Genomic DNA, 27,772 nt, shown 5'->3' with positions numbered 1-27,772 from the left:
TATCTTATGAATATTTTCTAACTCCATGAATAAATGACATAGTTAACCAGACTTTGAATTTCTAATTGGTTGTAATGATTTGTTTTTCAAAATAATTTCTGACTGAGTGCCATTAACTGAATTTTAAAACAAAGTAAATTTTTATGAAGTAATATAATTAACTATGACTAATTGTTGGTTAAAAACTTTCTAGGGGAAGAGTGTTTCTTATTAGGATCATATGAAAAGTCTGTTCAGCTGTGGAAAAAAACTCTACAAGAAATCGGAGAGAAAGGTAGGAGAGTGTTAAAAAATATGTGCCATAATATTAGCAGGACACCTTTTAGTTTGCTATAGACCTTAAGAGTAATTCTGAATTCCAAAACATATGTGCCATTATATTAGCAGGACATCTTTTAACTTGCCATAGACCTTAAAAATAATTCTAAATTTCAGAGTGCTTATGATATCCTAATGCCAAATAGAATACATGTTGTAGGCAACTTGACACTCATGAATACTTATTTAAAAATTATTCTTAACCTTGGAATTGGTAACACTAAGAATCTTTTCAGTGATCTATAGGTAAGTCTCCTTCTGTCCTTTCTTTGATATGTGATAAAGCCTGTGGTTGATTGTTGACGGGAAAAATGAGATTTAGATCCTAAATAAAATAATGTGGGTCTTTTTTTTGTCAGTTAGAGAGACTGCAAGTATCTAAATGGGAAACTATAGTTCATATATTTCACCACCTACTTACAGACTTAGAGAAAAATAGAGTGAGGGCTTTTTGCCTTTAAGTAATTTAACTTTAAGAATTGTGTCAGTTAAACGTATTGTTGCATTAAGTATGGGCTTCTTGGAGTTTTTGATAAGGATATGGGGTGTGGATGTTAGAAACTGGTTATAGCTTTTATGATATAGAGCTGAGGATATGGCTGAGATGACAGAGGTTCTCAGCTGGTGACCCTGGAACCCTGACTGCAACTCCTACATGGTCAGATTTGGCCTATTATTACATTTATTTTCTGACTGCTGTGACTTTGTATGTTTCATTAATTCATCTACTTAACCAGTATTTGTTGAGTGTCTGCTATGTGCCCAGCACTGTATTAGGCACTAGGATAACTGAAATAAATTAACTTTACCCTCTAGTTGCCCACAGTCACTTTTCTCATTATGTTTTATGGTAGACATTTAGGGAGCACAGAAGAACACCTCAATACAATCAGGATGGAGTGCAAGCATCAGTCTGGGGAAAGCCTCTTGGAGTTGACATTTAAAATTGAGTAGATATTGACCAATTAAGGTCATGGAAATGACATAACAGAGGATATAGTATTCTAAAACCAGAAAGGCTTGAGAAACCCTGGCAATTTGTTCAACTTCAAGTAGTTTAGTAGGACTAGATTACGTGATATATGTATATGTGATATTGGTGAGAGGATCATAAGAGCTAAGTTGAGAGGCAGATGGACAATAGGTGATGAAGGAGGGTCTTTAATGGAGTGCTAAGGAATTAAGATTTTATCTTGAAGACAGTGGGATCAGTTAAGACACTTTAGGTAGGAAAGGACTTGTACAAATAAGGATAGGCCATTTAGAAAGATCACTTTGGTCAGTTGTGGAAGGTCAGTTGCAGGACTATGATGTAGGGATGTGGGTTTTACTTGGAAGCAAGAAAATCAGTCAGATGAGGAGGCTTGAAACCAAAGCAATGTCAAGAGTAATGGAGAACAGAGGTTACATTTGGCAGTTATTTAATAGGCTTGATCAGTCTACTTGTGATTGAGTAGACTTGGAGAAAGAAGGCTAGTGTAGTTCTCTGACTTTGGGATTGTCCATCTGGATGAAGAAGAGCAGCATTCACTGAGATGTGAAGTTCTGGATAAAGAAAAGTTTTTGTAATGAATTCCATTATGGACATTTTGTTTAATTTCATTTACAACTACATCCATTAGGAATGGCTTCTAGTAATGGAGATTAAAAGTAGCAGAGAAAGAGTGGCTTTCCTTTGTGAAAGGAGGGCAGAAGTTGCAGTTTGGGGCTGATTTGGTGTTTCCATGGTATCACCAAGGCCCCAGGCTCCTTTAGTTTTTCTATTGTATCATCTTTAGTGCATTGCTTCCAATCTTAAGGCCATTACATAGGCCTGGACCTTCAGCTATCACATCCATATTCTAGGCAGCAAATAGGATAAAGGTTGGTAGAGCTAGAAAGGTTGCATTTCCTAGCTAATTTACCTTTCTTTAAGCAGCTTTTCTGGAAATTGTATACAATATTATCTCTTGAATGAGAACATAGTCACATTTTTACATGGCCACATATAGGGAGAAATTGTGATCTCAGTGCATTATATCCCCAAATAAAATTGGAATTATTTTACTCAGAAAGAATGGTAGGCGACCAGCAGTTTCAGTCTTTAGATATGTAAAGGCAGTTATCAGGGCTGCTCCTATCTTATTGGATAACTGTTTTTTCTGCTTCAGGTAGTCTCTTTGGCCATCCCTTTGATATACATATGGTTCCTTGGAGTTTTTGTGGCATGTTCCCTTCTGTTTCATACTGTGTATACTTGAGATAAAAGTTATTAGTAGACCTTAATGCTAAGATGATAAGAATTTGCAGCTTTCTTTGAGTAAAATCTAAGTCATCCTAGGGTGTGATGAAAGAAAATAAATTGTTTAGAATTTAAAATGAAAAAGAGCAAAGTATGACTCACCTGTTAAAAAATCATTTATTGAAGTGTGAAACAGAAAGGTTTACATATCATGAGTGTACAACTTGATAAATTTTCACAAACTACACACTCCTGTCAATTGAGCACTACACCAAGGGTATTCCTTTGCTTACATACTTTTAAGGTAAGCTTAATTCTTGTTTCAGGAGGAGGAAGGACATATTTTCTTCAGATACGCTATTATCTTTCTCTTTTATACTGCCACCTCTATAGCTATAATTTAAATGATGCTCAAGGATTGTGTGATCAGCTAGCAAGAGAAATCCTGAGATGGTCCCAACTACCTGTAAAAGAAAATAAAGATTTTTCAGGTATGTTTTTTTTTCTTTTATTTTCAAAAAGAGACAGAGTTTCCTTATGTTGCCAGATTGGCTTCAAATCCCTGAGCTCAAGTAATCCTCCCACCTCAGCTGCCTCAAGTGGCTAGGACTACAGAATTCAGTATATTTACTTGTTAGTTTGTATTTATAGTATAGACATGAAATTGCTTATACATAAAAGTTGGTTGTTCTACCTCTCTGGTGATTAAGTATATTATGTTGGATTTTGGACTCTCAGTTTCCTAATAGCAGGGACTATGTTGAGGTTTTTTGTTGGTTTGTTTTTAAATCTTAGAATCCCCAGGATTTAGCAGTATAGTAATTGCCTGCTGAGCTGATAGTATAATTGCTTTCTTATAACCATATTTGTTAGACATAATATTAGGTACCCAAGTGTTTTTCCTTAGTATGTTAACTGTTGCTTACAGCGGTTTAGTGAAATCATAAAAATCATTTTCCGAGATATTTTGAGTCTTCTAAAAAATCTGGGCTGGGCGCAGTGGCTCACCCCTGTAATCCCAGCACTTTGGGAGGCCGAGGCGGGTGGATCACGAGGTCAGGAGATTGAGACCATCCTGGCTAACATGGTGAAAGCCCGTCTCTACTAAAAATACAAAAAAAATTAGCCAGGCGTGGTGGTGGGCACCTGTAGTCCCAGCTACTCAGGAGGCTGAGGCAGGAGAATGGCATGAACCTGGGAGGTGGAGCTTGCAGTGAACCCAGATGGCGCCACTGCACTCCAGCCTGGGCAACAGAGCGAGACTCCATCTCAAAAAGAAAAAAAATAAATAAAAAATCTGTTTAAGAGATTGCAGAGTATCTGGATTGACTTTTTCAAAGAGGTATATTTAAATTAGGGCATAACCAGAGGGAAAGATATGTATGAATGAACCTGTAATATATTTATAATGGTTATAGGGTGGTAGGCTGCTAGATGTATACTGTATATATGAATGTGTCTGAAAGGCCCAATGTATTCGAAATTTCTAAATAGAGTTGATACCGATTTCATTCTTGATTGTTTCAGCCACTGTTTATAAATGTCTTATTTTGTGAGTTTTTTTTTTTTTTTTGAGACATGGTCTTATTCTGTTGCCGAGGCTGGAGTGTGGTTGAGTGATCTTAGCTTACCTGACCTCTGCCGCCTGGGCTCAAGCCATCCTCCCACCTCAGCCTCGTGAGTAGCTGGAACTACAGGCATGTGCCACCACGCCTGGTTAATTTTGGTATTTTTTGTAGAGATGGGATCTCACCCTGTTGCCCAGGCTGATCTTGACTTCCTGGGCCCAAGCAATCTGCCCACCTTGGCCTCCCAAAGTGTTGGGATTACAGGTGTGAGCCACTGTGCTTGGCTTACTTTCTGATTTTTATCTTTTAAAATTTTTGTGTTCATTAAGGAAGTAATACATGTTCATATTAGGCAATTTTGAAAATATGGAAAAGTAGAAAGGAAACAAAATCACTTATAAGTTTAGTTTTTTTGTCTAGGGCCTTTTGACTTATGTATATGTATATATTACCACAGCTGGATAATCTTTTTTTTTTTTTTTTTTTTTTGAGACGGAGTCTCGCTCTGTCGCCCGGCTGGAGTGCAGTGGCCGGATCTCAGCTTACTGCAAGCTCCGCCTCCCGGGTTTATACGTTTCTCCTGCCTCAGCCTCCCGAGTAGCTGGGACTACAGGCGCCCGCTACCTCGCTGGGCTAGTTTTTTGTGTTTTTTAGTAGAGACAGGGTTTCAGTGTGTTAGCCAGGATGGTCTCGATCTCCTGACCTCGTGATCCGCCCGTCTCGGCCTCCCAAAGTGCTGGGATTACAGGCTTGAGCCACCGCACCCGGCCTACAGCTGGATAATCTTATAAATTTAATATTATGATGAATATTTTCCAGTGCCAATAAACTTAAAAAAATCTATTGAACCTTTTTCCCATTGTACATTTTGTTGCCATGTATTTACTGTTTTAAATAATGCTGCAGTGTACCTAAATCTTTGTGAGCATTACTAATAATTTCTTTCTTTCTTTTTTTTTTTTCTTTTTTTTGAGACGGATTCTCACTCTGTCGCCCAGGCTAGAGTGCAGTGGCGCGATCTCGGCTCACTGCAAGCTCCGCCTCCCGGATTCATGGCATTCTCCTGCCTCAGCCTCCCGAGTAGCTGGGACTACAGGTGCCTGCCACCATGCCCGGCTAATTTTTTGTATTTTTAGTAGAGACGCTACTTTTTTGTATTTTTAGTAGAGACAGGGTTTCACTGTGTTAACCAGGATGGTCTCGATTTCCTGACCTTGTGATCCACCCACCTTGGCCTCCCAAAGTGCTGGGATTACAGGCATGAGCCACTGCGCCCAGCCTACTAATAATTTCTTTAAGATAAATTCCGAGAAATGAGTCTGCTGGGAAATGAGGTAGCTGCAACCACAGGTATGTGCCTCATGCCTGGCTAATTTTTTTTTTTCCTTTTTTTTTGAGATGGAGTCTTGCTTTGTCACCCAGGCTGGAGTGCAGTGGCATGATCTTGGCTCACTGCAACCTCTGCCTCCTGGGTTCAAGTGATTCTCCTCCATCAGCCTCCTGAGTAGCTGGGATTACAGGCATGTACCACCACGCCTAACTGATTTTTGTATTTTTGGTAGAGACGGAGTTTCACCATGTTGGTCGGGCTGGTCTCGAACTCCTGAGCTCCTGATCCACCTGCCTTGGCCTCTCAAAGTGCTGGGATTACAGGCGTGAGCCACCATGCTGGGCCATGCCTGGCTAATTTTAAAAAATTATTTTATTATTTATAGAGATGAGTCTTGATATGTTGCTCAGGCTGGTCTTGAACTCCTGGGTTCAAGTGATCTTCACACCTCAGCCTCTCAAAATGCTGGGGTTGTTGGTGTGAGCCACTGTACCCAGGGTGAAAGACTTCTATATATGACTTTTTAAATGACTGGATAGTCTTTATATTTATTTGTTTATTTTTGCAATATTGTCCTTACATGATTTAACTTTCATGATAAGTTGAGCCTGTAGTAATTCATTTTTTTAAATTTATTTTTTTGAGATGGAGTTTCATTCACTCTTGTTGCTTAGGCTAGAGTGCAGTGGCACGATCTCAGCTCACTGCAACCTTCGCCTCCCAGGTTCAAGTAGTTTTCCTGCCTCAGCCTCCCGAGTAGCTGGGATTACAGGCGCCTGCCACCACGCCCAGCTAATTTTTGTATTTTTAGTAGAGACGGGGTTTCACCACATTGGCCAGGCTGTTCTTGAACTCCTGACCTCAGGTGATCCACCCACCTCAGCCTCCCAAAGTGCTGGGATTACAAGCGTGAGCCACTGCGCCCAGCCCATTTGTCTTAATTTTTAATGATGATTGCTTAAAATATATTAAGCATATACTTACTGGGTTGGGGACCCCAAAACTACCCCCCAGATATGATGGTTCACTAGGGGAACTCACAAGACTTAGCATATAGTTGTACTCATAGCTATGATTTATTACAGTGAAAGGAAACAGCAAAATCAGCAAAGGGAAAAGGTGCATGGTATGAAGTTTGGAGAAAACCAGGAATAAACTTCTATGAATCCTCTCCCAGTAGAGTCACACAGGATGTCCCTAGTTTCATCAGTGACAAGTTGTGACAACACATGTGAGATGTAGTCTACCAGGGAAGTTCATTAGAACCTCAGTGCTTAGGGTTTTTAATTGGGGGGCTGGTCACATAGTCCCCTTCTGCTTTAGTACAAACCAAAATTCTACACTCTCAGAGGCGAAAGAGATGTTCAGCATAAACCACGTTGTTTATACAAACAGTTTAGGTTCAGTGAGCTCCTCTTATCAGTTAGGATGGTGGAAATCCTCCCAAAATCCAAGTTCCCAGATACCAGCCAAGGACCAACCATTACAAGCAAGCATTTCAAGCAGTTGTGCATGCTATGGTAGTTCCTCTCTGCACACCTACCTTATTAGATACTTGTCTATAGTTATTTAACTTTTATTAAATAGGGCTTCTATTTTTTTATTTTTATTTTTATTTTTTTTGAGACAGAGTCTTGCTCTTGTCACCAGGCTGGAGTGCAGTGGCACGATCTCGGCTCATTGCAACCTCTGCCTCCTGGGTTCAAGCGATTCTCCTGCCTCAGCATCCTGAGTAGCTGGGATTACAGGCTCCTGCCACCACACCTGGCTAATTTTTTTTGTATTTTTAATAGAGACAGGGTTTCACCGTGTTGGCCAGGCTGGTATCGAACTCCTGACCTCAGGTGATCCTCCCCCGTCGGCCTCCCAAAGTGCTGTGATTACAGGTGTGAGCCACTGCACCCAACCGGGTTTCTGTTATTAACATTATCACTGCACCCTGTACAGAATTACACTTTATTTTTATTTTTATTTATTTATTTGAGATGGAGTCTCGCTCTGTCACCCAGGCTGTAGTGCAATGGCGCAGTCTCGGCTCACTGCAACTTCCGCCTCTTGGGTTAAAGTGATTCTCCTGCCTCAGCCTCACTAGTAGCTGGGATTACAAGTGTGCACCACCACACCCAGCTAATTTTTTGTATTTTTAGTAGAGACGGGGTTTCACCATATTGGCCAGGCTGGTCTCGTAACTCCTGACCTCAGGTGATCCACCTGCCTTGGCCTCCCAAAGTGCTGCGATTACAGGCGTGAGCCACCACGCCTGGTCAAGTTTTATACTTTCAAAGTTTTTTTAATTTCTGAATTCATACAGCTTTATTCTGTGACAGTAACTTTTATATTAACTTTTATTTACTCATCAATAAATCACTCCCTATTTAAGAGGCTGATTCCTGAGTTTTGCATAAGGTTTGAATGATTAAGATTACTGAAAATCTTAACTTTGTATAATTCCTCCATAAGTTTTACCCAGGAGAAAAAAATTTTTACCCATGTATCTCTAACTTGAATGTGAAGAAATAGTAAGTTTTTTCCCCCCCAAATATTACAGTGACCAAATGAAGACTACTGCTTGAAGGCTAATAAAATTTTCTCAATTCCTTTTGTTTAAAAAAAGAAACCAGGTAACATTAATTAACAATGTTTTAAATTAACAATATTCCTTTGAGTGCCTACTATATGAGAGGAGAAGTGCTCGGTGCTGGGACATCCAGTGAACAAGATAGAAATCCATATACATATAAAATGTAATTTCCCATGAATATGTGCCAGATCACTTCTGGAAAAGAAAGATACCTTTCTATTGTTGGGGCCACACACTTCATACCAACTAATGTTATCCTGGTATTTATCTATACAGTATTTAGTAGTTTTGAACTAATTTATTTTCAAATTTGTGAATGCCAGCTTATATTATTATGGAGATTCTCAAGTGGAAATGATGCTTGTCCTCTAATCCTGCTAGTGCACATTGGAGTTACACCAGAAATTTTGATGTGACTCTTCTGCCCACCTGCTATCTAGCCATCTCCCTTCACGCCACACATTTGTCTGTGTGTGTGTTTGAGATAGGGCCTCACTCTGTCACCTAGGCTGGAGTGCAGTGGCGTGATCACAGCTCACTGCAGCTTCAACCTCCCAGGCTCAGGTGATCCTTCTGCCTCAGCCTCCTGAGTAGCTGGGACCATAGGTACATGCCACCACACTGGCTAATTTTTGTATTTTTTGCAGAGACGGGGTTTTTCCATGTTGCCCAGGCTGGTATCAAACTCCTGGACAGACTCAAGTGATCCTCCAACCTGGGCCTCCCAAAGTACTGGGATTACAGGCATGAGCCTCTGTGCCTGGCCCACCCCACATGTTCTTTTTGATACTACCTGCCCCCAAAATCTTATACTAGTGAGCTACTATTACTAATGGGAGTATATTTAGATTCTCAGATCTAATGGTACAGACAAAAGCATTAAGAATCTTGGGTCGGGCATGGTGGTTCACACCTGTAATCCCAGCATTTTGGGAGGCTGAGGCGGACCGATTACTTGAGCTCAGGAGTTCAAGACCAGGCTGTCCAACGTGGGGAAACACCATCTCGACCAAAAAAATACAAAAAAAATTAGCTGGTCATGATGGCGTGTGCCTGTAGTCCCAGCTACTGAGGAGGCTGAGGCGGGAAGATGGCCTAAAACTTGGAGGCAGAGGTTGCAGTGAGCTGAGATTGTGCCAATGCACTCTAGCTTGGGTGACAGAGCAAGATTCTGTCTCAAAAAAAGAGAGAAAAAAAATCTGTTTCAGTGCTTTTTAGATTATTTTTATAGTAAACCCTGCCCCCTTTATCTTAAAAAAAAAAAAAAAAGGAAAGGGAAGGAAAAACGGAAAATAAATAATGAAATTCTAAACTTGCAAGGCTGTCATGCTTGGGTCATTTTGTATAGATACCTCCATTTAAAAAATAAAACTTAAAGTTGTGAACAGTTCTTAGGTGTATGTACACATAATTACTAACTACAGTTGACTGTTGAACATCACAGGAGTTGGGAGCATTGACACCCCCATGCTGTCAAAAATTTGTGTATAACTTGACTCCCGAAAAACTTAACCATTAATAGCCTACTGTTGATTAGAAGCCTTACTGATAACATAGTTGATTAACACATATTTTGTATTTTGTGTATATTATATACTGTATTCTTAGAATAAAGTAAGCTAGAGAAAGGAAAGCTGTATTAAAATCCTAAGAGGCCAGGTGCAGTGGCTCATGCCTGTAATCCCAGCACTTTGGGAGACCGAGGCAGGCAAATCACCTGAGGTCAAGAGTTCGAGACCAACCTGACCAACATGGAGAAACCCAGTCTCTACTAAAAATACAAAATTAGCCGGACGTGGTGGCACACATGCCTGTAATCCCAGCTACTCAGGAGACTGAGGCAGGAGAATCGCTTGAACCCAGGAAGTGAGGTTGCAGTGAGCTGAGATTGTGCCATTTCACTCCAGCCTGGGCAATAAGAGCGAAACTCTGTCTCAAAAAAAGAAAACAAAAAAGAAAAAATCATAAGGGAAAATATATTTCCAGTATTGTACTGTATTTATTGATACCACCAGTTTATGTTATCTGTTTCCAAGATTAATTGTCTGAAATGGTGGACAACCACAAATACAGACCTCAATCCATGGTATGTCTCAAGCAATTCAACTTTTACTTGTAATGTCATGAATTTTTTCTGCTTATTCGGATCACTTCCAGGATCTCTTGTGGCACTTCTTGTAGGTCTCGTGGTGTTATTCAAGGTTTATGATATAACACTAAATGTGATGAGAACCACACAAGAATTTTGAGGTTGCTTTTTATGGCCATATGCACTTTACTAGAGAGATGAACTGCTCTTGCAGAGATGATTAGCATCACACAGTATTTTCAGCAAATACTTCCAACACTTGAGCTCTTCAAAGTAGCAACAGGAGGTAGCTACAAAATTAATATAGTAGTAGTACAGTAGGAACTACAATGAATTTTATGCAGTTATTTAATACTTTATGTGTGTTTACATTTCTCTTGACTGTGAACGGTGCCATATATGGCCTGTAAGTGTTTGTGTAAATTTTGATAATTTTTTTTTTGTTTTGAGTCGGAGTATCTAGCTCTGTTGCTCAGGCTGGAGTGCACTGGCACGATCTCAGCTTACTGCAGCCTCCACCTCCTAGACTCAAGTGATTCTCCTACCTCAGCACCCTGAGTAGCTGGGACTATAGGTGCGCACCACCATGCCCAGCTAAATTTTTTTAATTGTATTTTTTTATAGAGGTGGGATTTCACCGTGTTGCCCAGGCTGGTCTCAAACTCCTGAGCTCAAGAGATCAGCCCACCTTGGCCTCCCAAAGTGCTGGGATTATAGGTGTGAGCCACTGTACCTAGCCAATTTTGATAAATTTTAACTTTTTATAGTTTATATGTATTTTATGGTACTAAATGATAAAATATCTACATATATTTTTTGTATTCATGACATACCTTTTTCTTTTTTAATTTTTTGATGTTTCTAGGTTATATGGTGTGCCTACACATTTTTTCAAATTGTCACAAATCTCCAAAACATTTTCTAGTATATTTATGGAAAAAAAATCTATATATATAAGTGGATTTGTGCAGTTCAAACCCGTGAAGTTCAAGGGTCAGCTGTAATTGTTTTTGGTTTTATTGTCTTTAAGAAGTATGGTACCTATTATAATTCAGCCTGTATTGGCCATGGGTGCTCATCTCAGAAAAAAACGTATTACAATTTTCTTTTTGTATAATGTTGGGAACTTAAATATTACTACTTTTGGTAGTTGATCACAGTCTTCTTAGGTCATTGCTGTATTCCTTAGGTGCTGCGAAGTCTCATTTTGAGTGTGAAATGGCGGGTGGTGTTCATCCTGAGGCAGCAGTGAGAGTCGTCCAGTCCATGGCTCGTTTCATGGCTGCCTATTTCACCAATCAGCAGCTTTGCATTTTGCCACCTCATCATGTGAATGTTCTTCCCCCACTTCATATTAAAACAGGTAATATAGTAAACAAATCCTTTTTAAACTCTTTTTGCATTGCACATAATAGAATATTTAAAACATATTATACAGAGGTCATTACTCTATGGAAATGATACTGTTCTAGCATAGTATCTGAAACACAGGAGGCGATTTATGACAATTTGTGAATGAATAGAATCTGAGAAAAGTAATGGCTTAGATTTGTTTTTGTTGAATATGGATTTCACAAAATTGGGACAAGTTGATCTTTATAAAGTTTTTATTTTTAAATTTTAATTAATTAATTTTTTTTGAGATGGGATTTTGCTATGTTGCTCAGACTGGTTTTGAACTCCTGGCCTCAGATGATCTTTTTTTTTTGAGACTGAGTTTCGCTCTTGTTGCCCAGGCTGGAGTGCAATGGCGTGATCGCAGCTAACTGCAGCCTTCACCTCCTGGGTTCAAGCAATTTTCCTGCCTCAATCTCCCAAGTAGCTGGGATTACAGGCATGTGCCACCACGCCGAGCTAATTTTTTGTATTTAGTAGAAACGGGGTTTTACCATGTTAGTCAGGCTGGTCTCGAACTCCTGACCTCAGGTGATTGACCTGCCTTGGCCTCCCTGCTGGGATTATAGGCGTGGACCACTGTGCTTGGCCAAATGATCTTAACCACCTCAGCGTCCCACGTCGCAGGGACTATAGGTGTATACCCCTGTGCCCAGCTAAAGTTTCAATTTTTTTTTTTTTTTTTTTTTTTTGAGGCGGAGTCTCGCTCTGTCGCCTGGACTGGAGTGCAGTGGCCGGATCTCAGCTCACTGCAAGCTCTGCCTCCCAGGTTTACGCCATTCTCCTGCCTCAGCCTCCCGAGTAGCTGGGACTACAGGCGCCCGCCACCTCACCTGGCTAGTTTTTGTATTTTTAGTAGAGACAGGGTTTCACCGTGTTAGCCAGGATGGTCTCGATCTCCTGACCTCGTGATCCGCCCGTCTCGGCCTCCCAAAGTGCTGGGATTACAGGAAAGTTTCAATTTTTAAAGTGAAAGAGCTACCACCTTCATTTATGTCAAAATGTAGAAATTCAATAAATATTGAGCTTGCTAATTCAATATTTAAGTTTATTTGGATGATTTAGTTTTATGATTTTATTTGGACCATTTACTTTTTAAATTTAATACTTTCATTAGTATGGTCAAAATGCATCTAATCCTGTGCTAGATAACTGCCCTGTTCTCAGTATAAACATGTACACAAATTTCTATGATATTCATTTATTCTGATTTTCATTGAGTGCCTGCTGTTTGCCACACAGTATTCTTGGTGCTGCAAATATACTAGCTTGTGTGACATGAAATTGATAATACTAAAACATTTGCAGTTTCTTTCTTCCTTTTTTTTTGATTATACACATTTTTATTGAGAGTTTTATCTGTTGACAGAGAAACATTTACAAAGGAGTAAATGTTATGTTACTTCTCATGGTATGTAAGTTAGAAGCTGGGCAGCAAACATGGTTACCAAGAGTCATCTGGTTCTTCATGAGAAAAGCCTGTTAAACTTTCGACTTTGTCACTAGATTGCAGTGTGTCCACTAGGGAGCCTTCCTGGACCATCTTTTTTGAGCTCTTACCTGCCGACTCCTGGTCTTGCTCCTGCTGGATTATTTTGATATATTTCTCTAAAGGATTTTCACTGTGAGCAGATTGGTCTTTCATTTCTTGATTACTCATTTCTAATTCATTTTCCATTTCAATCTTCAGTGATTCTTCAGTGATCCTCCTTTCCTGATACAGTTTTTCTAGTTCTCTTCGTTCCCTTTCTAAAATTTCTTGTAGATTACTCTGCCTTCTTTCTTCTCTCTGCTTTCGTTCTTTCACTTGCTGTTCCCATATTTTTTCTTCTTCCTTTTGTTCTTCAATTTGTTTCTGATCTACATTTGGGTGCTGATATGAGAGGGGCACAGCAGCTGCAGCAGCACCCATATGAAGCATATCCCCGGCAGGAGAGGGCTCATCCATTTCAAACTGCCTTGGCACGTTCCCTGCATATTCACAGGATGATTCAAATTCCTCATTATCCTTAAAAGCTAGCTTGTCCACATCTGAAAATTCACTTTTGTCTTGAAGTTCATTTTGTCTCTGATAATGACCAGCTTTCTGCCCCGGAGGGCTGGAGAAGGGAGGGATGGAGAAGTTGTGCCTAGACTCAGTGGGTGATGACAGGGGCATTCTGTCAGTACAAGGACTGGGGGAAGCAATGTGTGATCTGCCCAGACCTTCCAGATATATTTCACTTTCAAGGCTTCTCTTTGCTTCTGGAAGGGATGTGGAGGAGAGGCGTCTGGAGGAAGTGCCCCTGCGTAGCCTTGAGGCTACACTGCCTGTCAGTGCTTCCAAGATGTCATTCCTTTCTTCTTTAAGTGTGCCCACTTGAGGCTGCTCAGAGATAACTCTGTCCTCTGCAAAAATATGTCTTTCCGGGGAACTGGAAGTAATGTTTTTGAAGGCTTCCAGCAAGTGCAGAGATGGTGGGCTCTTTGCTGGTAGTGGGCCTGTGGCAGAGTTTTTAATGGCTCTCCGATGGTAACTTCTGAAAGCCTTTTCCAGGCGTTCGGCCTCTTGCTGAAGCTCTTTGACCCTTGCATTAGTATTGGCGACAAACTCAAGGTCAGAATCAGGGGAACTACCCTCCATCCCTGTATTTGGATAATTTGTGATCCTTGATGCAACCATACCTGCTAGAACTTTTTCCTGTTTACAAGGATTATTCAAGAAGTCCCCACTTATCTCACCATTGTGAAGCACCATGTTGCCATTTATTAATCCATTGGCAGAATGATGGATCACAGACGGCTTTGGATTGCAGTACACTTCATTCTCTAGGGCTGTCTGAGTTTGCTTCAGTTGCAGTTTTAAATCGGCAACCTGAATAGTTAACCTCTTTACGGAAGCTTTGTAACCTAGTATCTGGGCCTTCAGCTGTGCAGTATGCTCAATTTCATCTTGCAGTTGTTTGTGCAGAGCTTGCCTGCGGCTTTCGAACTCCTCATGCTCAACCACTGTAGCCTTTTCTGCTTTCCGTAGTTCTTTCTGAAAGACCACAAGTTCAGGAGCTGGCTGAGCTAGGCGGTTTAGGAGACGCAAGTTTTCATTTCTACTCTCTTCCAGTTGTTGTTTAAGTAATTTATTTTGTGCCAGAAGCTCCAGTCTCTCTTCTTTTAGTAGTGAATAATCACTCATCACTTTAACCTTTTCATTCAGCATATGGTTTTGTTTTGTTATTGCCAAAGACTGGGCTTTGACAGACTCTAACTCAAGCTCAAGTTCTTTTATGCGATTTACAGATTGATTGAGTTCCTCCTTTTTTGAATTAAAAGCTATGAGCTTCTCTTGCAAATGAACTGCTTTTTCTTTATTCTTCCTTTCATCTTCAGTCAGTCGATTAGTTCTAATGATGTAGTCGTGCTTTAGTTCAAGTTGATACTTTAGAAGTTCATTCTTGAGCTTTTGGTCATAGGTCTTCTCAAAACTCTTTATATTCTCCTCCTGTCTCCTAAGTGCCTCAGTCATGCTTTTATGTTTTTCTTCCTGGAGCTTCTGGTTCAGTTCAAAAGCTTCAACTCTTTGCTTCAGCTCTGCTTCTCTTCCTCTTAGCAAATCCATATCTTTTAGTAAAAGTTGCCTTTGAGCATAAATCTCTTTTGTTTCAATCTCTTGGTGCTTTTGAATTCTCTCAAGGGTACTTTTTTCCTGAATAACGAGGGCTTCAGATTTTGCTTGACAAGCTTTCTCAAAATCATTCTGGAACACGGCTAATTCCTTCTCATACTTTTTTTTCGCTTCCATTTTAATTTTTGCTATCTCGGTATCTTTAAAAAACTTCAACTTTTGGCATATTTCTGCCCGAAGTTGCTCTTCTATTTCTCTCTTATATTCATTTAGCTTTATTTCTAAAGACTCGAACTTGACACGCTGAGGGTAAGCATCTGCAAACTGATCATCAATAAGCTGAAGCTTCTCAGCCAGAGAATCTCTGCTAAATGTCGAACTTGTCTGAGTTTCCCTATTACAACTCTCTTTAGCTTGATGATATTCTGCCAATTCTTTTAAAAAATACATAAGAAAACCTTTTTGGTTTTCTTTATCAGATCCTGAAACCAGTGATTTGTAGAGACTAGAAGTAGGGTTGATTTTAATGAGTTGTAATAGATCCTGCATAGTAAATACCTTTTCTTTTGCCAAACCACTTTCTGGAAAGAAAACAGAAAGTGAATATTCATAGCCACATCTTTGTAAGTGTTCTGCCACTAAAGAGTTAGAGGCACCTATTAAGAGGGAGCTCCCTTGCACTGAAATGGACCGAGTTTGCAGTTCTCCACTCAATACAGGCTGCATCAGCTCATGAATTAGCTGGTTTCGAAGTTGTATCTTGAGCGTGTCCAGTATACCCCGATCCTTAAATGTCTGGTATAGCTTTTTGCGCAGTTCATCTTGACTCAACACATCAGCCACGGGGAGCATGTTCGACTGAGCCATTATCAGCCGTCAGCTTCCTCTGGAGCCCGCCTCGCTCGCCCCACCGTGGCCTGAGTTTAGTGCCCAGCCGGGGATGGGCCAAGACGAGGGGGATTCCCTGCCCTCCAGAGCTCTGTCTCTGTCCCGGGGGGTGGGGAGGAACAAGGGTGCTGAACGCTTTCTGCCTTGCACTTTCAACTAGGTTTTCTAGCAAACACATGAGCTTCCTTCGGTTCTGAGGCATGAGTGAGGACCGTGACCCAGGCGCGACTCAAAGGCGACTGGAGGGCGGGGACCCGGAGACTAGGGACGGAAGGCGGCAAGGCAGGACCGCCTCACATCCCATCCTTCATCTCCCGGCGACCGGCTAAGTACAGCCTTCCCGGTCTGGAGAGCTACGGCGCATGCGCGTTGTTTTCTTTTTTTGTCATCTGTAGAACAGATTTATCCTAACTGCCGTGAACAAAATGATAAAGTACTTGTTCTTTTATGGGGTTTACGCCTAATATGTTGAGACAGAAAATTAAATATATAAACAAGATATATCAAATGGTTATAACTGTTACGGAGAGAATTAAAATAGAGCAATACAGCGTGACTGAGTGGCAGTTTTAGATTGGGAATTTCAGGAGCAGCTCTCTGAGGAGGTGAAAGTTAAGCTTAACTCTTTTTCTTTTCTTTTTTTTTTTTTTTTTTTTTTTTGAGATGGAGTCTCACTGTGTCGCCCAGGCTGGAGTGCAGTGGTGCGATCTTGGCTTACTACAAGCTCCGCCTCCCGGGGTCCCGCCATTCTCCTATGTCAGCCTCCCCAGTAGCTGGGACTACAGGCGCCCGCCACCTCGCCCGGCTAATTTTTTGTATTTTTAGTAGAGATGGGGTTTCACCGTGTTAGCCAGGATGGTCTCGATCTCCTGACCTCGTGATCCGCCCGCCTCGACCTCCCAAAGTGCTGGGATTACAGGCGTGAGCCACCGCTCAGGCCTCTAAGCCTAACTCTTAGTAACAAAAAAGAATTGGATACATCAAGGCACAGGGCATTCTAACCTGAGTTTGTGTAAAAGCCCCAGGGCAAGAACAAGGTTGATGTGTTTGAGAAACGGAAAGATCTGTGTGGCTGTAAACTGGAGGAGGATGGCTGGGCATGTCGGCTCATGCCTGTAATCCCAGCACTTTGGGAAGCCAGGCCTATTGCTTGAGTCCAGGAGTTTGAGATCAGCCTGGACAACATTGTGAAACCCTGTCTCTACAAGAAATACAAAAATTAGCCCGGCATGGTGACATGTACTTGAGATTCCCAGTCACTTGGGAGGCTGAGGCAAGAGGATTGCTTGAGCCCGGATGGCAGAGGTTGCAGTGAGATCACGCAATTACACTACAGCTTGGATGACAGATCAAGACTGTCTCAAACAAAACAGAACAAAACAAAACAACACCAAAACAACAACAAAGAAAACCCCAAAGCAAACAAAAAAAACTAGAGGAGGAAGTGGAGAGTGATATGAGTTGCATTCAGTAAAAGGGCCAGATGGTGTAAGCCATGTTAAGAAATCTGAATTTATTTTAAGTATCATGGGAATCTGTTGGAGGGCTTTAAGCAAGAGTAGACATGAACAGATACACAGGTATGTACAAGGCACACCTAGGTTAGAGTAGTACTAGTTAAAATATAGTTAGAAGTTTAATAAGGACGGCAACAAGTGGTCAGCAAATATAATCAGTCATAGAACCATGGATTTTGAACTATGTGTTCAAACTCCTATGTTCTGTCAATGTTTCAGGATGTGTATACATTTCATGTTAATTTTTCTAATCAGAATTTTTCTAGGGATTTGAGTTGCTTATTTGGTGTGATATTTTAAAAAGTAGTGAACCTTTTTACTGTGTGAAAGTAGTAAAATTTTCAGAAAATTAAATTATTCAAGTTATTTTAATACTATATTACCTTGCTCGTACTGAATAAAAATAGGAAAAATTTAGCCAGTATCCTGGCTCCTTTGCTTATACAAAAATCAGACATCCAAGTGGTTGAAAACTTTTTTGTTTTTCCAGGTGTGTTTGTCAGAGAGCTAAAATGTTAGTTCTTGCTGTAGACATTGCCTGTGTAGGTCATGTGAGAAACTAACCATTTCAAGGAGCAGAGAAGCTCATGAATACTATTTATGACTTTTATTTTGAGAGAATGAGTAAAAATCCCATCAACATCTATTTTTTAATAACATTTCTTTTATCGTATTTTTTCATATAAATATTTTATTTTATTTTATTTTTTTTATTTTTATTATACTTTAAGTTCTAGGGTACATGTGCATAACGTGCAGGTTTGTTACATATGTATACTTATGCCATGTTGGTGTGCTGCACCCATCAACTCGTCAGCACCCATCAATTCATCATTTATATCATGTATAACTCCCCAATGCAATCCCTCCCTCCTCCCCCCTCCCCCCTCCCCATGATAGGCCCCAGTGCGTGATGTTCCCCTTCCCGAGTCCAAGTGATCTCATTGTTCAGTTCCCACCTATGAGTGAGAACATGCGGTGTTTGGTTTTCTGTTCTTGTGATAGTTTGCTAAGAATGATGGTTTCCAGCTGCATCCATGTCCCTACAAAGGACGCAAACTCATCCTTTTTTATGGCTGCATAGTATTCCATGGTGTATATGTGCCACATTTTCTGAATCCAGTCTGTCACAGATGGACATTTGGGTTGATTCCAAGTCTTTGCTATTGTGAATAGTGCTGCAATAAACATACGTGTACATGTGTCTTTGTAGTAGAATAATTTATAATCCTTTGGGTATATACCCAGTAGTGGGATGGCTGGGTCATATGGTACATCTAGTTCTAGATCCTTGAGGAATTGCCATACTGTTTTCCATAATGGTTGAACTAGTTTACAATCCCACCAACAGTGTAAAAGTGTTCCTATTTCTCCACATCCTCTCCAACACCTGTTGTTTCCTGACTTCTTAATGATTGCCATTCTAACTGGTGTGAGATGGTATCTCATTGTGGTTTTGATTTGCATTTCTCTGATGGCGAGTGATGATGAGCATTTTTTCATGTGTCTGTTGGCTGTATGAATATCTTCTTTAGAGAAATGTCTGTTCATATCCTTTCCCCACTTTTTGATGGGGTTGTTTGTTTTTTTCTCGTATATTTGTTTGAGTTCTTTGTAGATTCTGGATATTAGCCCTTTGTCAGATGAGTAGGTTGCAAAACTTTTCTCCCATTCTGTAGGTTGCCTGTTCACTCTGATGGTAGTTTCTTTTGCTGTGCAAAAGCTCTTTAGTTTAATTAGATCCCATTTGTCAATTTTGGCTTTTGCTGCCGTTGCTTTTGGTGTTTTAGACATGAAGTCCTTGCCCATGCCTATGTCCTGAATGGTACTACCTAGATTTTCTTCTAGGGTTTTTATGGTATTAGGTCTAACATTTAAGTCTCTAATCCATCTTGAATTAATCTTCGTATAAGGGGTAAGGAAAGGATCCAGTTTCAGCTTTCTACTTATGGCTAGCCAGTTTTCCCAGCACCATTTATTAAATAGGGAATCCTTTCCCCATTTCTTGTTTCTCTCAGGTTTGTCAAAGATCAGATGGCTGTAGATATGCGGTATTATTTCTGAGGACTCTGTTCTGTTCCATTGGTCTATATCTCTGTTTTGGTACCAGTACCATGCTGTTTTGGTTACTGTAGCCTTGTAGTATAGTTTGAAGTCAGGTAGCGTGACGCCTCCAGCTTTGTCCTTTTGACTTAGGATTGTCTTGGCAATGCGGGCTCTTTTTTGGTTCCATATGAACTTTAAAGCAGTTTTTTCCAATTCTGTGAAGAAACTCATTGGTAGCTTGATGGGGATGGCATTGAATCTATAAATAACCTTGGGCAGTATGGCCATTTTCACGATATTGATTCTTCCTATCCATGAGCATGGTATGTTCTTCCATTTGTTTGTGTCCTCTTTTATTTCACTGAGCAGTGGTTTGTAGTTCTCCTTGAAGAGGTCCTTTACATCCCTTGTAAGCTGGATTCCTAGGTATTTTATTCTCTTTGAAGCAATTGTGAATGGAAGTTCATTCCTGATTTGGCTCTCTGCTTGTCTGTTACTGGTGTATAAGAATGCTTGTGATTTTTGCACATTAATTTTGTATCCTGAGACTTTGCTGAAGTTGCTTATCAGCTTAAGGAGATTTTGGGCTGAGACGATGGGGTTTTCTAAATATACAATCATGTCATCTGCAAACAGGGACAATTTGACTTCTTCTTTTCCTAGCTGGATACCCTTGATTTCTTTCTCTTGCCTGATTGCCCTAGCCAGAACTTCCCAGACTATGTTGAATAGGAGTGGTGAGAGAGGGCATCCCTGTCTTGTGCCAGTTTTCAAAGGGAATTTTTCCAGTTTTTGCCCATTCAGAATGTTATTAGCTGTGGGTTTGTCATAAATAGCTCTTATTATTTTGAGGTACATTCCATCAATACCGAATTTATTGAGCGTTTTTAGCATGAAGGGCTGTTGAATTTTGTCAAAAGCCTTTTCTGCATCTATTGAGACAATCATGTGGTTCTTGTCTTTGGTTCTGTTTATATGCTGGATTATGTTGATTGATTTGCGAATGTTGAACCAGCCTTGCATCCCAGGGATGAAGCCCACTTGATCATGGTGGATAAGCTTTTTGATGTGCTGCTGAATCCGGTTTGCCAGTATTTTATTGAGAATTTTTGCATCAATGTTCATCAGGGATATTGGTCTAAAATTCTCTTTTTTTGTTGTGTCTCTGCCAGGCTTTGGTATCAGGATGATGTTGGCCTCATAAAATGAGTTAGGGAGGATATCCTGTTTTTCTATTGATTGGAATAGTTTTAGAAGGAATGGTACCAGCTCCTCCTTGTACCTCTGGTAGAATTCAGCTGTGAATCCATCTGGTCCTGGACTTTTTTTGGTGGGTAGGCTATTAATTGTTGCCTCAATTTCAGAGCCTGCTATTGGTCTATTCAGGGACTCAACTTCTTCCTGGTTTAGTCTTGGGAGAGTGTAAGTGTCCAGGAAATTATCCATTTCTTCTAGATTTTCTAGTTGATTTGCGTAGAGGCGTTTATAGTATTCTCTGATGGTAGTTTGTATTTCTGTGGGGTCAGTGGTGATATCCCCTTTATCATTTTTTATTGCATCTATTTGATTCCTCTCTCTTTTCTTCTTTATTAGCCTTGCTAGCGGTCTGTCAATTTTGTTGATCTTTTCAAAAAACCAACTCCTGGATTCATTGATTTTTTGGAGGGTTTTTTGTGTCTCTATCTCCTTCAGTTCGGCTCTGATCTTAGTTATTTCTTGCCTTCTGCTAGCTTTTGAATGTGTTTGCTCTTGCCTCTCTAGTTCTTTTAATTGTGATGTTAGAGTATCAATTTTAGATCTTTCCTGCTTTCTCTTGTGGGCATTTAGTGCTATAAATTTCCCTCTACACACTGCTTTAAATGTGTCCCAGAGATTCTGGTATGTTGTATCTTTGTTCTCATTGGTTTCAAAGAACATCTTTATTTCCGCTTTCATTTCGTTATGTACCCAGTAGTCATTCAGGAGCAGGTTGTTCAGTTTCCATGTAGTTGAGCGGTTTTGATTGAGTTTCTTAGTCCTGAGTTCTAGTTTGATTGCACTGTGGTCTGAGAGACAGTTTGTTATAATTTCTGTTCTTTTACATTTGCTGAGGAGTGCTTCCAATTATGTGGTCAATTTTGGAATAAGTGCGATGTGGTGCTGAGAAGAATGTATATTCTGTTGATTTGGGGTGGAGAGTTCTATAGATGTCTATTAGGTCCGCTTGGTGCAGAGATGAGTTCAATTCCTGGATATCCTTGTTAACTTTCTGTCTCGTTGATCTGTCTAATGTTGACAGCGGAGTGTTGAAGTCTCCCATTATTATTGTATGGGAGTCTAAGTCTCTTTGTAAGTCTCTAAGGACTTGCTTTATGAATCTGGGTGCTCCTGTATTGGGTGCATATATATTTAGGAGAGTTAGCTCTTCCTGTTGAATTGATCCCTTTACCATTATGTAATGGCCTTCTTTGTCTCTTTTGATCTTTGATGGTTTAAAGTCTGTTTTATCAGAGACAAGGATTGCAACCCCTGCTTTTTTTTGTTCTCCATTTGCTTGGTAGATCTTCCTCCATCCCTTTATTTTGAGCCTATGTATGTCTCTGCATGTGAGATGGGTCTCCTGAATACAGCAGACTGATGGGTCTTGACTCTTTATCCAGTTTGCCAGTCTGTGTCTTTTAATTGGAGCATTTAGTCCATTGACATTTAAGGTTAATATTGTTATGTGTGAACTTGATCCTGCCATTATGATATTAACTGGTTATTTTGCTCGTTAGTTGATGCAGTTTCTTCCTAGCCTTGATGGTCTTTACATTTTGGCATGTTTTTGCAATGGCTGGTACTGGTTGTTCCGTTCCATGTTTAGGGCTTCCTTCAGGGTCTCTTGTAAGGCAGGCCTGGTGGTGACAAAATCTTTAAGCATTTGCTTATCTGTAAAGGATTTTATTTCTCCTTCACTTATGAAACTTAGTTTGGCTGGATATGAAATTCTGGGTTTAAAATTCTTTTCTTTAAGAATGTTGAATATTGGCGCCCACTCTCTTCTGGCTTGTAGAGTTTCTGCCGAGAGATCTGCTGTTAGTCTGATGGGCTTCCCTTTGTGGGTAACCCGACCTTTCTCTCTGGCTGCCCTTAAGATTTTTTCCTTCATTTCAACTTTGGTGAATCTGGCAATTATGTGTCTTGGAGTTGCTCTTCTGGAGGAGTATCTTTGTGGCGTTCTCTGTATTTCCTGAATTTGAATGTTGGCCTGCCCTACTAGGTTGGGGAAGTTCTCCTGGATGATATCCTGAAGAGTGTTTTCCAACTTGGTTCCATTTTCCCCCTCACTTTCAGGCACCCCAATCAGACGTAGATTTGGTCTTTTTACGTAATCCCATACTTCTTGCAGGCGTTGTTCATTTCTTTTTCTTCTTTTTTCTTTTGGTTTCTCTTCTCGCTTCATTTCATTCATTTGATCTTCAATCGCTGATACTCTTTCTTCCAGTTGATCGAGTCGGTTACTGAAGCTTGTGCATTTGTCACGTATTTCTTGTGTCATGGTTTTCATCTCTGTCATTTCGTTTATGATCTTCTCTGCATTAATTAGTTTAGCTGTCAATTCTTCCACTCTTTTTTCAAGATTTTTAGTTTCTTTGCGCTGGGTACGTAATTCCTCCTTTAGCTCTGATAAGTTTGATGGACTGAAGCCTTCTTCTCTCCTCTCGTCCAAGTCATTCTCTGACCAGCTTTGATCCGTTGCTGGCGATGGGCTGCGCTCCTTTGCAGGGGGAGATGCGCTCTTATTTTTTGAATTTCCAGCTTTTCTGCCCTGCTTCTTCCCCATCTTTGTGGTTTTATCTGTCTCTGGTCTTTGATGGTGGTGACGTACTGATGGGGTTTTGGTATAGGTGTCCTTCCTGTTTGATAGTTTTCCTTCTGACAGTCAGAAGGACTGTCTGTTGGTCTGTTGGAGATTGCTTGAGGTCCACTCCAGACCCTGTTTGCCTGGGTATCAGCAGCAGAGGTTGCCGAAGATAGAATATTGCTGAACAGCGAGTGTACCTGTCTGATTCTTCCTTTGGAAGTTTCCTCTCAGGGGTGTACTCCACCCTGTGAGGTGTGGGGTGTCAGACTGCCCTTAGTGGGGGATTTCTCCCAGCTAGGCTACTCAGGGGTCAGGGACACACCTGAGCAGGCAGTCTGTCCGTTCTCAGATCTCAACCTCCGAGTTGGGAGATCCACAGCTCTCCCCAAAGCTGTCAGACAGAGTCGTTGGCGTCTGCACCGGCCCCCGCTGTTTCCCCTGTTGGTCTTCAGCTGTGCGCTGTCCCCAGAGGTGGAGTCTACAGAGACAGGCAGGCTTCCTTGAGCTGCTGTGAGCTCCACCCAATTCGAGCTTCCCAGCGGCTTTGTTTACCTACTTAAGCCTCAGCAATGGCGGGCGCCCCTCCCCCAGCCTCGCTGCTGCCTTGCGGATAGATCGCGGCAGACTGCTGTGTTAGCAGTGAGAGAGGCTCCGTGGGCGTGGGACCCTCCCGGCCAGGCGTGGGATATATTCTCCTGGTGTGCCTCTTTGCTTAAAGCGCCTTATTGGGGTGGGAGTTACCCGATTTTCCAGGTGTTGTGTGTCAGTTCCCCTGGCTAGGAAAACGGATTCCCTTCCCCCTTGCACTTCCAGGTGAGGCGATGCCTCGCCCTACTTCAGCTCTCGCTGGTCAGGCTGCAGCAGCTGACCAGCACCGATTGTCCGGCACTCCCTAGTGAGATGACCCCAGTACCTCAGTTGAAAATGCAGAAATCACCGGTCTTCTGTGTCGCTCGCGCTGGGAGTTGGAGACTAGAGCTGTTCCTATTCGGCCATCTTGCTCCGCCCCCCTTATCGTATTTTTAAGTGCTTTATCAAGTTACTTCAGTTAGGGAAAGGGACAGAAGGCCAGGGGGAATATTATCCTTTTGTATTAAATCACAGGCCGGATAGCAATCTTATTATTTAGTCGGAATTACTGAAAATCACACTTTTCTACTTCGTAATCAACACTAATATTGACACTTAATATCCTTCATTGTTACCTCAACTTAGTTTTTTATTGCATAACACTGTGGGTAACACAAAATCAGATAAAATGTAGTCTCTGCCTTCTGCATTTCATAATCTAGTATGAGAAATAAGCATGTATTTCTGAGTATCCCACAGTAATAAACTGCACATTGTGACCCATGTCACGGTAATAAATTGTACATTGTGTACCAATAGTAGAGTAGATATAAATGTTTTTTGTATGTATTTGCATATTACCTGACACAAAAGTTTCACTAAACAGTATTTACCTTTATTGTCTAATACTTTCTACTCTGTTTTTTTCTCTCTTTTGTTTCATTTTAAAAATAATGCTGGCATTTGTTTCATGACACACGAATGAGGCACATTTGTCAGTGTTAAAAGTGTTCTAGGGCATGTTGAGTATTACTTTAGCCCATTTTGTATGTATCTTCCTGGTAGTTTTTTGTAGATAATACTGATTGAAGAGATAAATATACCCACGCAAGGAATCATGAGTTTGGATGTGATTGTAATAATCCATTTTTTAAAATTTACTCACAGAGCAGTCCTTTCGACTTATTCCTCTGCAACACTCTAAGGTGGCCAGCGTCGTTAGAGATCAGAATCTCTCTAATGTGTGGACAGTTGAATATGCACTTGAATTACTATTTATTGGTGGCCTCGTTCCAGAGGCTGTGTGGTTGGCATATAAACTTGGAGACTGGAAGACGTCTGTTTCAATTGGTGTGGCTTTCCAGCTGTTCTGTAAACGTGATAGCAATTTCATGAGGTATGGAATTTTAGGCAATTTTAAGATATAGTATGATTGAACTATGTATTTTATATTTCTCTTTTTGCTGGTATTTACATTTTATGTGGAATCCTTAGTTCAGCATTGTTCAATGGAACATTCTTTAGTAATGGAAATGTGTTGTCCAGTATGGTAGCCACTCACCACAAGTAACTATTGAAATGCAGCTAGTGAGACCAAGGAATTAAATTTTCAATTTAATTTTAGTTAATTTAAATGTAAATAGCCACATGTAGTTAGTGGTTACTGTATTGAACAGTTCAGTGGCTTACTTATTTGTGTTAAAACTTTTATTAATAGCCAAGTGCGATGATTCGTGCCTGTGGTCCCGACTACTTGGGAGGCTGATGTGGGAAGATCACTTGAGCTCAGGAGGTCAAGGCCGCAGTGAGCTGTGATCATGTCATTACACCTCAGCCTGGGCAACAGAGTGAGATCCTGTCTCAAAACAAACAAAAACCGGCCGGGCGCGGTGGCTCAAGCCTGTAATCCCAGCACTTTGGGAGGCCGAGACGGGCGGATCACGAGGTCAGGAGATCAAGACCATCCTGGCTAACATGGTGAAACCCCGTCTCTACTAAAAATACAAACAACTAGCCGGGCGACCTGGCGGGCGCCTGTAGTCCCAGCTACTCGGGAGGCTGAGGCAGGAGAATGGCGTGAACCCGGGAGGCGGAGCTTGCAGTGAGCTGAGGTCCGGCCACTGCACTCCAGCCTGGGCTACAGAGCGAGACTCCGTCTCAAAAAAAAAAAAAAAAAAAAAAAAACAAAAAAAACAAACAAAAACCATTTATTTAGTACACTATGTGTTAGTAAAGCCCGTATTTAGGGTAGCAATGAGAAATAAGAATGGGGGTATATATTAGGATCATAATCGTGGAGGGTCTTAATACAATATTTCCTTGTATATATCTTTTTTACACGTATGATAGATAAAAAAGTAAATTCCATTATTTCTGAAACTTTCATGTTTAGTCCTTGATGTGTGAAACCTTTCCTTTTTCTCAAAATTTGGATTCATTTCCCTTAATTTGATGTTATTTCAGGTCCAAGAAAAAGAGTCTGAATCTACCACTACATATGACTCCAGCACAGATTTTTCAGGAAAAACTGCGGTGTTTTTTAGGTCAACCAGCCTCTTTGGAAGCAAAAAATGAAATGGACTCAAAATATAAACAGTTTACAGGTGTGTTATGTATGTATGGTCTGACTCGTGTCAGATTAATATAAACCTTATGATACCTTAAAAAGCTTATACATGTCTACAAATGTATTAACACTTTGAAATAAACTTATCAAAAATGAAAGCATGATATTTATTTTTATTTTATTATTACTATTTTTTGAGATGGAGTCTCACTGTGCCACCCAGGCAGGAGTGCAGTGGCATGATCTTGGCTCACTGCAACCTCTGCCACCCGGGTTCAAGCAATTCTCCTGCTTCAGCTTCCCGAGTAGCTGGGATTACAGGTGTGGACCACCACGTCTGGCTAATTTTTGTATTTTTAGTAGAGACAGGGTTTCACCAACTTGGCCAGGCTGGTCTCAAACTCCTGACCTCAGGTGATCTGCCCGCCTTGGCCTCCCAAAGTGTTGGGATTACAGGCGTTAGCCACTGCGCCCGGCCAAAAAATGAAAGTATGATATTTATACTTAACCATGGGAACACCCAAAACTGATGCCAGCTCACAATACAAGGGTTGATAACTGAAAGATTTTCTGATTTTCCATACATACCTTTTTTTTTTTTTTTAAATACGAAAGTAGCTTTCTTGATGCTGCAGTGTTACAGCTCTCTGACTCCTGCAGAGCAAGGCCACCCCAGAGACTATGTTTGAGAGTAGCCTTCCTACATGCCTTTATACTAATTATATTTTGCTTCATTTATATCATTTTCTTTTGGAGCTATAGAATCTCAAGCCTGGAAGGGTACTTAGGAGTGATTTATTTCAACTCTCACCTAGTGCATAAATTATAATTTTTTTTAATTTGAAAAGTTCAAAATGGTATTAAACAATTTAAAATGATAGAATATTACATGTACTACATAGATTCACACAGGAATCCTATCAAATTTATCTGTTTTACAGTTGGAGAAATTTAGATAAAAAGTAATGAAATCAGTCATTTAATGTCATATATTTAATGTAAAACCAGGACAACTGTGAGGCCCTTCTGTTTTTATTGGTGCTTTGCTCCAGTAAGGAGTGAAACTTCTAACTCTAGATTCCTAAAACTTACAATGTTTCTGTTTTGAGAGAACCTATAATACTTGGAAATCTGACTATAAACTTTTCTTTGATAATTTTCTGTGTAGTTCCTTTGTTTTAATTAATGAAAAGATGTTACTATTTGAAAGTTGGATTTTAAAGAAGGGACTGAGACATCCCCAGTCTGAACTTTGAGTT

At 40.6% G+C, this 27,772-nt stretch overlaps 1 protein-coding gene and 1 pseudogene across 10 annotated transcripts in view; one reads left to right on the top strand and one right to left on the bottom strand.

The window, feature by feature from the left end:
- Window positions 1-27,772, top strand: part of CPLANE1 (ciliogenesis and planar polarity effector 1) — a 156,159-nt gene that overhangs the window by 29,471 nt on the left and 98,916 nt on the right. For 8 of the 9 annotated variants that reach the window (XR_004056371.1, XR_004056372.1, XM_030927508.1 and 5 more), the window contains exons 14-18: window positions 194-274; window positions 2,866-3,030; window positions 11,297-11,470; window positions 25,115-25,343; window positions 26,411-26,550. Coding sequence is in view for 7 of the 9 variants with exons in the window: in XM_030927508.1 (XP_030783368.1) it covers window positions 194-274; window positions 2,866-3,030; window positions 11,297-11,470; window positions 25,115-25,343; window positions 26,411-26,550 (789 nt within the window). In the remaining 2 variants the exon portion in view is untranslated. The remainder of the gene's footprint in view (window positions 1-193; window positions 275-2,865; window positions 3,031-11,296; window positions 11,471-25,114; window positions 25,344-26,410; window positions 26,551-27,772) is intronic. The other variant, XM_030927509.1, reaches the window with a different exon arrangement.
- On the bottom strand, window positions 12,877-15,964 carry LOC104670237 (annotated as a pseudogene). Its single transcript, XR_004056373.1, has one exon. The product of XR_004056373.1 is annotated as an oral-facial-digital syndrome 1 protein pseudogene (transcript).

Source organism: Rhinopithecus roxellana, chromosome 3 (genome assembly GCF_007565055.1).
Source record: "Rhinopithecus roxellana isolate Shanxi Qingling chromosome 3, ASM756505v1, whole genome shotgun sequence".
NCBI lineage: Eukaryota > Metazoa > Chordata > Mammalia > Primates > Cercopithecidae > Rhinopithecus > Rhinopithecus roxellana.
The sequence above is the reverse complement of the archived record's forward strand: the minus strand, read 5'-3'. Positions and strand labels throughout refer to the sequence as shown.